Here is a 13834-nt window from a genome sequence, read left to right on the forward strand (position 1 = left end):
CTTTTCCAATTTCTAATTGGAGGAAAGGACAAATCCTAAAATTAAAGTAAGTGGAATTCTAAGTTGTGTTAATTTATAAACAGCTTCGCCGAGTACTCTGGGTTGCAGAGTGTTTACAAATAAATATTTCTTATTACAAACAATATGTTTGGATCATTAGGTAAACTTGAGACTACATTAACTTATTCATTTAATTAATAGTTCCAAATATCTGTAAAAACCATACCCTGTAATTTCTATTCTTTTATTCATTCGTGGGATGTGAGTGTCACTGGTTGGCCACCTTTTATTGCCCTCCCCTAGTTGCCCTTGAGAACTGGGGTGAGCTGCCGCCTTCAACTGCTGCAAGTCCACGTGCTGTAGGTTAAGAACATAAGAACTAGGAGCAGGAGTAGGCCATCTGGCCCCTCGAACCTGCCCCGCCATTTAATAAGATTATGGCTGATCTTTGAGACTCAGCTCCACTTACCCGCCCACTCACCATAACCCTTAATTCCTTTACTGTTCAAAAATTTATCTAGCCTTGCCTTAAAAACATTCAGTGAGGTAGCTTCAACAGCTTCACTGGGCAGGGAATTCCACAGATTCACAACCTCTTGACCTACAATAACTTTGTGGAGGAAATTCCAGGATTTTGATCCAGTGACAGTGAAGGAACTATTGTACTGTATTTGAAGCAAAAAGTATTCTAATAGAAATAATGAAAATCTGAATCAAAAACAGACGTGCTGGAAACACTCAGTACGTCAAGCAGCATCTGTGGACAAGGCAAGGCAGACCTAAATTAGTGATCTTTTATCAGAACCCAAATTCTGTTGAAAGACCATTAATTTGAAATATTAGTACTACCCACCCCACCAAGGTGCAACTGATTTCTGATGTTTCAACATTTCAATCAGATACTAATGATTGATACAAAAAGCCCCACGTTGAATTTTCTCTGTACTTTGTATCGATGGATACCTATGTTTTTGCAATCAAAATGAAATCAATTCAGCAGACGTCATCCAGAAAGCATTCCACAAATTGAGATTTTATGGTTCACGCTTTGGTTGGTGAAGGTATTATGTGGAAAATCAACCTGAGGTCGTTAGTGAACCTTAAGCATTTTCTCCCGTGTTGACCATTGCCCAACTGATATCCGTCATAGGTATGAAGGGGTGCATTGAATTGAGGAAGTACCTAATAAACTTGGTTTTGATGACAAATACTGTTCTTCTATGTCCAAAGATTGCAGATAATTAGTGTGAGGAAAACTTTGACTTACAATGTTGGTGTATGTTGTGTATTTAAAAGCCTATACATAGATTCGTCTTAAAATGTTTGACTTCTCACATTTTATTTGCTGAAATATACTTTACAATTATCTTCAACTGTTAACAAAGTATTTGGTATGTATCATAAAGATAGACAAAGGTAAATTGTTCTTGATGGATGTGCTCAAACTGATTTTTTTTTTTGTCTGTAGGCATGATGCAGCAACTTGAAATTGTACAGGAACTTTATTGTAGTAAAACAGAGATACTTGGGCGTACAGGATTGTGCACATAATTAGTTGGTCAGATCCTCAAGCGAGTAAGAATGATGTACAATTTGAAGACTGTAAAGCTGTTTCATATTTATAAAGTTTCTGAATATTTGAATAATTAGCACCGACTTTAGAGCTACCTCAGTCTGCTCTGATTTGAAAGTCACGTCTAGTGCTGTACTAAATGGCATTTTCCCCCCTTTTTTCCCCCAGGGAGAATCTGTGAAATATTTCCTGGACAACTTGGAAAGATTAGGAGATCCAGTAAGTAACTAATGAGTGCAGATTTTTCTCTACATGCATGCAATTTTGATGGCATAACTTTGGCTGAATAAAACAAACTTTATTCTTTTTGATATTGCAACTTAAAAACATGCTGTTCAAGTACTTTGTTAAAGAAAATGAAAGCTTTAATGTGCAATTAAGAATTTAAATTTTAATGGTCAGAAATAAAAAGTAGAAAAGTTTAATTGATGTTTTAAATCCAGTTAAATGCTCTCATAAATGAATTTTTTTTTTCAAATTATAATTTTTGTTGGTTTCCCTTATAGCGGTTTATTAAATCATGAGGGGAATGGATAGGATTAATACACAAGGTCTTTTCCCCAGGATGGGGGAGTCAAAAACTAGAGGAGATAGGTTTAAGGTAAGAGGGGGAAAAAGATATAAAAGGGATCTAAGGGGCAACTTTTTCATGCAGAGGGGTGTGCGTGTATGGAATGAGTGAGTGGAGAAAGTGGAGGCAGCTGGTACAATTACAAAATTTAAAAGGCATCTGGATGGGTATATGAATAGGAAGGGCTTAGAGGGATATACACTAAATGCTGATAAATAGTACTAGACATTTATCCAGGATATCTGTTCAGCATGGACAAGTTGGACCAGAGGGTCTGCTTCCGTGCTGTACATCTCTACGTCTCTAAATGCCTTATAGGGATGTTGTGTAGCAGAGTGGGTTATGTTGTCCAAGTACTATAAAATTCTATACTCAGCTTGACGATCATGTATTTTTAGATATATGCCTCTATAAGGTCACCCTTCAGCCTTTGACACTCCAGGGAAAATAGCCACAGCCTATTCAGCCTCTTCCTACAGCTCAAACTCTCCAACCCTGGCAACAAATATTTTTTGAACCCTTTCAAGTTTCACAACATCCTTCGTATAGCAGGGTGACCGGAATTGCGCACAGTATTCCAAAAGTGGCCTCACCAATGTCTTGTACAGCCGCAGCATGACCTCCCAGCTTCTGTACTCATTGCACGGATCAATAAAGACAAGTATACCAAATGCCGCCTTCACCATCCTATCTACCTGCGACTCCACTTTCAAGGAATTATGAACCTGCACTCCAAGATCTTTTTGTTCAGCAGCACTCACCAGGACCTTATCATTAACTGTATAAGTCCTGCCCTGCTTTGCCTTTCCAAAATGCAGCATCTCACATTTATCTAAATTAAACTCCATCTGCCATTCCTCGGCATATTGCCCTGTCTGATCAAGATCCTGTTGTACTGAGGTAACGTCCTTCACTGTCCATTATACCTCTAATTTTGGTGTCATCTGCAAACTTATTAACCATACCTCCTCTGTTCACATCCACATAATTTATATAAATGACGACAAGCAGTGGACCCAGCACTGATCCCTGTGGCACACCGCTGGTCACAGGCTTCCAGTCTGAAAAGCACTCCTCCACCATCATCCTCTGTGCTCTACCTTTGAGCCAGTTTTGCATCCAAACGGGTGGTTTTCCCTGTGTTTCATGTGATCTAACCTTGCTAACCAGTCTACCATGAGGAACACCTTACTGAAGTCCATAGACCACGTCCACCACTCTGCACTCATGAACCCTCTTTGTTACTACTTCAGAAAACTCAATCATTCATCAAATAAACTACTGATAGCCCTCCACACTTCCAACAGTGCATGAAAATGTAATACATAGTGTTCTCAAATCTCTGGAGTGAGGCTTGAATCTCTTGAATTGCTTGATGTAGAAACAGAAATGCTTCAATCAAAGCAAGATTGACAGCTAAAAAAATTATTTAAGTCCATTATTTATGATGATTAGCAATCAGCATATTATCAGGCTTAACCTTCTAAACTCAATGTATTCTGTCAAGGCACGAAGGCCCATTAAAGTCTTAAAGTCATGCAACAGAGAAAAGGCCTTTTGGCCTATTGAATAGCTCATAGCTAAAATGCTTCAGCCCAGGCAACATACTGGTAAATTTCCTCTGCATTCCCTCCAGTACTTCAGCTGTAGCCTAACCAAAGTTTTATGCAGCTCCAATATAATCTCCTTGCTCTTGTCTATTCCATGACTCATAAAGGCAAGTGCCCTCCATGCCACCTTAACTATCCTATTACCATGTCCTGCCACCTGCTTGGGTCTGTGGACAAGTAGTCCAAGGTCCCTATGTTCCCTTTGACCTTCCTAATACCTTGCCATTCATTGAGTACTCCCTTGTCTTGTTACTTCTTCTGAAGCTCCCCATCTCGCTTTTCAGAGTTAAATTTCATCTGTCACTGATTTGCCCATCTTATAAACCTGTCCATTATTTTCCTGGAACCCAAGACTACCTTCCTCATTGTAAACCACCTGGTCAATCTTATTTTTAATCAACCTGTTTGAAGATGTTAAAACAGTTCATCTTTAAAGGGCACAACAAATTGTCAGCAATCCCTATTTGTAATGAAAAATGATTTCTGATTGCTAGATTAAAAAGCGTTAAATTGTTCAAATGTCTTTAGATTTTTATTTAAATATAACAATGTACAGATAAATATTTTCCAATTTTGCAAAAGCACTTATCAATAGTTTGTGACAATGATCAGAGTTTATGTCAAAGGATAAACTTCTATCATTTCCACAGCCTGAGATGTCTCAAATTCTACGTTGGTTTTGAGTATTGTTTGGCATACCTAATAAAACTCTGCTGAACAGTGATCTGATAGTAAGAATCGCACGCTCAATATGAAATATCTCAACTTGGCAAAATCAGAATGTTGTTCGAGAAAATTGTGTACTTCAGCAAAGTATGTGTGTACATGAGATACACAGGAATTAATCAAATTTATCTTTCAGAACAGGAATTCACCATGGAAATCGTAACCATATATAAATTAGCCCTGCTGCCCACCCAATCCACTTACACTCTGTTTGATTTTCAAACCCTCTGTAGAAAGTACTTCCTGGTGTATGGTTCTATTAAATGATTAGCACATTTAGTTGTGAGTTTGTTCTCATTTCAATTTCTCGATGCCATTGAAAGGTGCACTTTTTCTCTCCTTCTGCACCAACATTTCATTGCCTTGTTTTCTTTCACCTGAAGATATTTCTGCTCCTAACAGTTTTGCTGGGCCATAGTGGTGGTACTGTGATATTTTAAAAGTCTCTTGGTTTGGGCTGTCATTAAACAGACAATATTTGCTTGAAATTACTTGTTTTGTATGAACTATATTGAAGTGTCCCAGTTTTTCCTGTGATGTTGTTCCTTAGTGAGCAAATTCTGATTATATTTGTGTTTTCCCAATATTCATAGTTTCACATATACATCCCTATTTTATTGGAACAATTTTTGGTATCCATTCAACTGCTTTACACTTGCATGATTATTGCAGCGTGTTGTCGAAGTTAATTCATTAATTCTTACGGAAAATAAGTCTGTTTTTGTTCCTTCACTATTCATTGGGCTTTTTCTGAAACTCCTCATGAATAATGAGGACCCTGTATAACAATTCAGATTAATCTTTCCAGCTTTTGAGAACTATTTGCTTAAGGTTATGAATATTGCATATTTAAGGATTAAAGGTAACCCTAAAGAGTTTTAAACTAGTTTATCTAATACAGCTGTTTCAAGATTTAGAAGTGCAGAAAAAGATGACCCATGACAGTTTTCTTTGGTTGGGAGACTGAGTTGTCAAATGTCTCAAAGGTGGTTTTTCTGAATAATCCCCCACAGTGGATGTTTCAGTTGTCATACAGAGGGTCCTCATTATTCATAGATACATTTCAGAAAAATTCGACAAATAGCAAAAGAATGCGAATTAGGGATTTACTTCTTCCCATAGGAATTAATGAATGAATTTTCGGCAACGCTGAAATAATGACCCAAGTGCAAAACAACAGAATGAATGCCAAACACGGTGCAGGGCTGGATGAACACAGCAGGCCAAGCAGCATCATAGGAGCAGATGCTTGGCCTGCTGTGTTCATCCAGCCCTGCACCTTGTTGTCTCGGATTCTCCAGCATCTGCAGTTCCTACTATCTCAGAATGAATGCCAAAGGTTGTTACCAAATAAAATAGATGCATATATGCAAAACAATAAATATTGAGACAATGAATAACGCAGACCATCTGTATTTGTCTTGTTGGAAGGTAAAATGTTAACATTCAGTGAGTAGGGTGTTTTCCCTTTATATGTTTCACAAAGCACATTGCCTGGGCTTACAGCCAGAGAAGGATTGGAATGAAGGTGACAGTAGGGAGAGAGAACGTTTGTCAATCCTCTTGTCAATCTTTACAAATTATAAATGATAGTCTTAAATCTCGGTCAGCAGTGATCATAACTGACTCAACCCACAAGCAGATCACAAATATTTAATGAGTATGCTCATCACTTTATTCAAAGTGAGAACTTCCTTGCCTTTCTTCATGCCTGGCATCTTCTAAATCAACCAAAAGAAAAAGAAATGCAGAAAGAACTTGTGCAAAAAGTGGTGATTGAAAGCATTGTAAAAAATTGAGGAGTAAGAATGCAACAAAATTGAAATAATTAAGTTTTAGAATTAGAGGAAAATCATCAGGCAAAGAAATGCCCAGCGCTTTGGGTATAAGCTTCATCCTGAATTTCTGATTTTCACACCTGTCACCAGCTCACCCATCCACAAGAGTCCAAGACCTTTCTGGAATAAGGTAGCACAGTTTCAAAATATAAACATTGGAAGCCAGGTAGTTTATGGTGCCAGTATTAAGGCTGCTGGTGAGTAGAGTTTTGTCAAGTTACTACGTAAAATATTGACCACTTTTGAGTTGCAAAATGTATTAATATGTACATATCTGCATTGTAACCAAGCAGGGTATTAGAGACAGAGGACACGCTCACCTTCTACAGTCATCAACAGTAATTGACACCTCTTTGAGCGGTCATCGATTTTAAGAAGTCCTTTTGTGGCTCAGCATCGTATTTTTTTGAGTACTTCTATGGAGTGCACCAGAAGTGCTATTAAAAGGTTTAGTGAAGATGTAAGATGCTGTTAGTTGCTGGCAGTGATCCAGAATAGGACTCGGTGAATGTTCACGTTTGCAGTTGGAGGCTTTGATTGTGCACAGAAGTATATTCAGCACAATATCTGTGTCTGTGTGCCGGCTGAGGTTGAGCTATACAGCCCAATCCCACACTTCAACTTCATGGTCTATAACCCTGCAGGTTGCAGTATTTCATGTGCACATGTAATTCAATGTGCATTCCTCCCTCCTCCACTCTTATCAGGCAGAGTTGCAGACCCCCATGACCCACTGGTGGGGTGGAAAGAATCCTTAGTTTCCAGCAAATTCTTACTCTTGTTAAATTTACAGTCCTTGATTGTTGATATGTCTTTTGCTGGTAGTAGAATTTTCCTGTCCATTCTGTCTCTTACACATTTATTTACTTCAATTAAATCTCTCTTAGCCGCCTCTTTTCCAAATAGCCCCAACCTTTTCAATCTTTCCTGTTAGCTAAAGTTCCACGTTCCCAACAACATTGTTATAAATCTCCTCTGATCTCTCTCCAGAGCAATCACAAATCAGAAACAGGAGCCCTGGTTATTTTCTCTTACCATTCTCTTCTCTAGAATTGGACACTGACGCTAGTTGTACTATTGCCAGCCTGGTTAAATCAGGAATCAAACTTCATGGCCCATGTAACTTTGTGTTGCCTTTACCAGATAAGGTATGGAGAGAAAATCATGTGCTTCAAATTTGTAATATTATTAAATATTTATTAAATAATGTTATTAAACTTCGTAAACTACATTTTTAAAAAATTCTAAACTTACACTGGATTTGGTTGCCACACTGCCCTTGGAAGCTAGTTGCAAAAATGTGTCTTTAGTTTTGATATTCATTGATTTACTATAGTATGATACAGGCTTAATCCATAGTCAACCACTTTGTTCCATTTATCAGTGCCATTGGAGCTGAGAGTTGTGTCAATACTTGATGGATAAACAATCTTCATTTGGTCATGTTTTGTGGAGGATACCAAGTCAAGGATGTAGTGGATATTAGCACTGATTCTTCCTGTTCAGTGTGGTTTTTGACAGTTGTGCAAAGTTTGCTCAATGTCAGTGACAAACTATCTGCTTTTGTCACATTCATCCAAGTCATATTCTTGAATTAAACAACATGCGTAAGGTCAAAATTTGCACCTGGTTTTCATATTTTGTTGGTGCTGGTCTCTGCATTCGCCCTTCCATGCAAACTAAAGGAAAGAACACATGCACCACTTTAAATGTGTAATTGCTTCTGGTGGAAGTTCTTCCACAATTTAAATTGGGATGCATTCCAAATGCTCAAATCTATAATTTTTGTCTGATTGTTATGCTGTTAATTCTTGATTTCAGTGAGATGAGTAAACTGGCGCCAGATCTGTGTGCATTTATTAGGTACAAAGAACACTGGTTCATTAAAGTTGAGCTTTCAGCATCCAAATAAATATTTCATTAATTGCATATTCAGTTAACTCTGCTAGAAATAAGCTAATACTGGTGTTACCAGTACTCCATTCGGTAGTAAGCTGCTGTTAAAAGTACCGCATATATTTGCATGCAGATGAGGTTAATACTCAGAACAATGTTTGTCCTGCATTTGTCTCTAAAATAAAAGCTTGCACAAATAATTGTTGTTCACTAATGAAAAAGTATGTTGCAGATTTGAATAATAGAATATTATTAGCAATGTTAAAAGTGCATATTTCTTCAGGAGTCTGAACTTCCATGGTTACAAAATAAATTGATCTTGTATGCTTAAAGTTTGTACAGAAGCTTTTTTGTTGAGGTATGTGAAGTTGGATGTGGTATTGACTTGTTAATTGGGTAATATAATTTTGATCTGATTACATTACCAAAATGATTTGGCAGAGAGAGAGAGTAAAATGTCTGATACTGAAAAGCTGTCTCTCCTGATTAGTGAGCCTGGAATCGAGAGATGTGGGGTCAGGCAGGAAGGTGGAGTTGAGGTTGGAGGTTGGCCATTACTGTATTGATTGGCAGAGTAGTCCCTCTAGAGATTTCTGTTTCCTATGTTCCCAAAGTCTAATGACCATGTTCAAATAATCAATAGATCACAATGTTTGGAAGCCCATTCATACACGCAACGTTTTATTTTGGCTATCAGATGATTATTTTGGAATTGGGCATCTTTTTAAAATGGACCCCAGGGTGTATGCCTAAATACAGTTGAACACAGGGTTTATGCCGTATAGCAGCTATTACAAAATGTGTGAAAATGAATTGATGGCTGCCTTTTCCTTGATACAGCATATTAAAGGATGTGGGCTGATTGCAGGTACAGTAGAAAAGTATTGCACAACAGATGATCACTTAAGAGTCTGTATTGTCCCACTTATTGAGTTCCCGTACTTGGCTGTGTCCAGTATGATATTGGGCAAAGAACAGGCATTCATTTGTAATGATGATGAGTAATCCTAGATTTTTTTTATTCATTCACAGGTGGACTTGGGTGTCACTGTTTGGGCCAGGAATTAATGCCCTTAATGCCATGTTTGTTAATGCACATATTTTTCTTATGTAATTGATTAATCCTGGACACCAAAAGTTCTGCCTCTTGTACTAAGGTTAAGCACATTGCTTAAACAGGTACTATCTTTCATAGAGCCATAGCCGTCTACAGCATAGTAAAAGATTCTTCACCCCATAGAGTCAGAAACAATCAACTAATTATTCTAATCCCATTTTTCAGCACTTGGCCATAGTTTTGTATGCTTTGGCATCACAAGTGTAACATCTAAATACATGTTAAATGTTATGAATATTTCTGTCTTTATTACTCTTGGAGGCACTGAGATCCAGATTCTTATCACCCTCTGAAAATATATTTTCTCATATCCCCTCAACCTCATGCCCGTTATCTTAAATATCCATTGGTCATTGATTTCTCCACAAAGGGAAACGGTTTCTTTACGTCTACCCTGTCTGTACCTCTTATAATTTTATACATCTCAATCATGACCCTCTTAGTCTCTAAGGAAGACAGTTGCAGTCTATCCAATCTCTCTTCATAACTATAACTTCAGCCAAGCAAAGTCCTGTAAATCTCCTCTCTATCCTGCCCAGTCCAGTGAAATGGGTCCAGAAGCAAAACCTATGCTGACTGCACAGTTTTCCCACCCCATTTTCACTAGTAAATAATGCAGTAAAAAGAAAACTCAAAAGTTGCAGAAACCAGAGTTAGAATTAACTGTGCTAAACTTAAATAAAGGGAGTTACAAAGGAATGAGGGCACAGCTGGCTGGGGTGGACTGGGAACTGAGTTTAGAAGCACAGCAGACATAAATATAAATTAGATCAGAGTGGAGCACTTGGCTCCTGAAATCTGCTTCACCATTCAATAAGGTTATGGCTGATCTGATTCCTCCACACTTCCTGCATATCGATCTACCTCTGCCTTAAAAAATATTTGAAGGTTTCGCCTTTTCTGGAAGAGCGTTCCGAAGACTAATGACCCTCTGTCAGAGAAATAAATTCCCTTTGTCAGTCTTAAATGGGCAGTCCCTTAGTTTTAAACTATGACTCTAGGTTTAGATTCTCCCATGAGACAAACATTTTCACATTTACCCTATATCCCTCAGGATCTTAGGTTTCAATCAAGTTGCCTCGTGCTCTTCTAAACTGGGGAGGATATGAGCCTAGCCAATCCCCATTAGAATTTCCCCACAAAGCCCTGTCACCCAACGCGCACACAGACACAGACGCACCTTATCTGAACTGGGCTCAACACATTTATGTCCTTTCTTAAATATGTTGACTAATACTGTACACAGTGCTCCGGTTGTGGTCTTGCCAATGCCCTGTAAAATTGAAGCGTAACCTTTCGTGTTGAATTTCCCTTGCAATAAATGAGAATATGGTATTAGCTATCCTTATTATTTGCTGTATGTGCATACTAACATTTATGATTCAATTACTAGACTCTATCCCCCTGTATTTCAGAGCTTTGCAATCTCACTTCGTCTACCACATGACCGATCTCTCACCGACACAGTTCGTTTTAACAGCAAGAATAAAAATGGAGAATTTCACATGTCCCCACATTATACTCCATTTGCTAGGTCTACTCACTTAACAGGACCATATCCATTTGCACCCTCCTTGTACCCTCTTCAGAACTTATTTTCCTCCCTATCATTTGATTGGCACCCCTTCCACCAGCTTCAACTTTCCACAAGTTTCCTAGCACCCCTTTTTATTTTTTATGTAAATCGTTAAAAGTGAAGGCCCCAGCATCCATAATTTCTAGATTTGGACCCAACAACAGTGACAGAACAGCGATTAAAGTTCTAAGTAAATGGTATGTGTCTTAGATTGGAACTCCTAAGTGGTGATGCCCTCCGGCATCAGCTGCTGTTGTCATCAAGATGATGGTGGGTTTTGAAGGGTGCTGTTGGACTCGCCTTGGCGAATTGCTGTGATGAATCTTGTACATAGTATAGACTGCTGCCACTGTGCTGGTGGTATAAGGAGTGAAAGTTGAAGCTGCTGGAAGGGGTGCCAATGGAAGTGGGCTGCTTTGTCTGGAAGTGTTGAGCTGCTTAATTGTTTTTTGATCTGTGCCCATCCAAGTAAGTGGAGAGTATTCCATCACACCCTTGACTAGCTCCTTGTGGAAGGTGGACAAGGTTTAGGGGAGACGTGCACGTTATTTGCTGCAGAGTTCCCAGTCTCTGACTTCCAGAGACTAAATTGAAGTCTGAAATACTTGTACCCAAATATTTATATGGCTGGACCAGTTCAGTTCCCAATCAGTGGTAACCTGCAAGATGTTGAGAATGGGGATTCGGCAATGGTAATGCCATTGAATGTTTTGGGGAGATGGTTCGATCCTCCTTTATTTGCAGTCAACTGCTTTTTGACATGCAGTTAGAAAGCACTTCTATTTATTGGCAGCATTTTAGATTTGAATTCTGCATACCACTAATCTGCTGCCTATCCCAATAAGTAAGGCCTGTTCTGCCATCAGATTTTATAGGTCAGTCATAAATCGGTTTTGATTGTGAAACTGGTAGCAGAAAGTAGGTGGTGTAAAAATTCTATTACTGACCTCCCAGATTTGAAACTGAAACATCAGGATAAAAGCGTCTGGCAATGTTTCGTTGTGGGTCGGTGAAGAGCCTGCTTAATCCACATATAAGATTACTTTTGATTGTTGAGAGTTGTTACTAACATATCCTTTTTTCTTATTACATAGGCCATTCTTAAATAAATTGGAAGTCCTTTGATTAAGACATCTTTGTCCTCAAATTCGCAGATTCTCTTAAATATTGCAAGAAATTATGAAATAAAACAAGTAAATGGCCTACTGAACTTGGAAATTCCTGCATGAATTTTTAAAAACCTGAATCCGCATAAAAGTAATACAAATAAAGATTTTATCTCTCGCATCCTGCTCCCCCAGAACAACAAAAAAGCCATCAACCACTTTTGAAGTAACTGTAGTGAGCTATTAAGTTTGATTCTGTGGGGCTGTTGCTAGTGTACTACTCCTCCCCGAGTGCATGAATGTATTGATGAACTACTTCTCCTTGCTATCAGCTTTCCCAGACTATACGGTTTGTTGATCAAAGTTTAATTAGAAGGATGGCATGGTCAGCCATGGGTTGTCTGTGGTTTTTTTTCCACTGTTACATCCCAGTCCTTTAGAAAAAAACTAGTATGGCTGCTTTTTAACAAAACATAGTACAGAAGCTGAAGGTTCGCGAAGCCTGAAAATTCCAGTTTTCCAAGAATATTATCTGTTTCATGATATTTTTGAGCTACATTTACAGAACAGGAGCAATGGTATGCCATAATGTGATAAATTGAGGAATGCATTTTAAGATGTAAATTGGAATTTTAATGTGTTATCTTCAGGTATTCAGTGCATTGATGTTATTATTGATGTTATTTTCTGTTCAGAACCGAATCATATGGACTCAGTATTAATCAGCTCTGATTTCTTCTTTAGGAATATCTTCCAACACAACAGGACATTCTACTAGCACGAAGACCGACAAAGGGAATACATGAATACGACTTTGAAATAAAAAATGTGCCCTTCAAGATGGTAGATGTGGGAGGACAAAGGTCAGAACGAAGGCGCTGGTTTGAATGCTTTGATGGGGTGACATCCATTCTGTTCCTGGTATCTTCAAGTGAGTTTGACCAGGTGCTTATGGAGGACCGGCAGACGAATCGCCTGAGTGAGTCCTTAAACATCTTCGAAACAATAGTCAACAACAGGGTCTTTAGCAATGTCTCCATAATTCTTTTCCTTAACAAGACGGACTTGTTGGAGGAGAAGGTCAAAACTGTTAGCATCAAGGACTACTTCCCTCAATATGAGGGAAACCCCCATGATCTCTCTGATGTCCAACAGTTCTTGGTGCAGTGCTTTCGTGACAAACGTCGAGACCAGCAGCACAAACCACTCTACCATCACTTCACCACCGCCATTAATACGGAAAACATTCGTCTTGTCTTCCGTGATGTCAAGGACACTATCCTCCACGATAACCTTAAGCAGCTGATGCTCCAGTGACATCAGTTACTTTGTCACTTTTAGTATCTGGCACTGACAGCAGCTTACACCAGAGTGAATTAAGGTTACAGTTCCTTCAAAAACTTAAGGCAGCTGCTGTAAACTGCTCAACTGAAGAATGCCAAATTTATTTTTCAGACTTGATCTTTCAATTCCTTTGCCCCAGTTGAGTTTTCCTGAGGGTATTCTAATCAAGTGTATTCTTAGGCAACCTGACAAGGTTTACGATTTTGTTTCTTCAAAAATGAAGATAGTCAAAGCTGTGGTGTTGAATGTGGAAATTGTCTTGTTAATATCTGCTCTCTCCCTCTTTCTCCCAGACCCCAAACAAAAAGGGCTGTTACAAAGCAAAAGTAATTATTTATTCCAAAAAGAAATGTTTGTGTTACAGACATGGATTAATGACATTTTGTTCATGAGTCCATTTGGGAATGAAATTTGTTGTCACTTCCAAATGGTTTTCATGACTTCTCAAAAATGTTTAAAATTTTGCTATTTGGTCTA

The 13834-nt window shown here is 38.4% G+C and overlaps 1 protein-coding gene across 1 annotated transcript in view; it reads left to right on the forward strand.

Annotated features, from left to right (window-relative positions):
• The window catches only part of gna13a (guanine nucleotide binding protein (G protein), alpha 13a), a 41004-nt gene extending 27170 nt beyond the window's left edge, over positions 1-13834 (forward strand). Inside the window, exons 2-3 of the mRNA XM_020530536.2 lie at positions 1742-1792; positions 12758-13834. Of these exons, the coding sequence (XP_020386125.1) occupies positions 1742-1792; positions 12758-13330 (624 nt within the window). The 3' untranslated portion in view covers positions 13331-13834. The remainder of the gene's footprint in view (positions 1-1741; positions 1793-12757) is intronic.

Source organism: Rhincodon typus, chromosome 23 (assembly GCF_021869965.1).
Source record: "Rhincodon typus isolate 14 chromosome 23, sRhiTyp1.1, whole genome shotgun sequence".
In the NCBI taxonomy this organism is placed as follows: Eukaryota; Metazoa; Chordata; class Chondrichthyes; order Orectolobiformes; family Rhincodontidae; genus Rhincodon; species Rhincodon typus.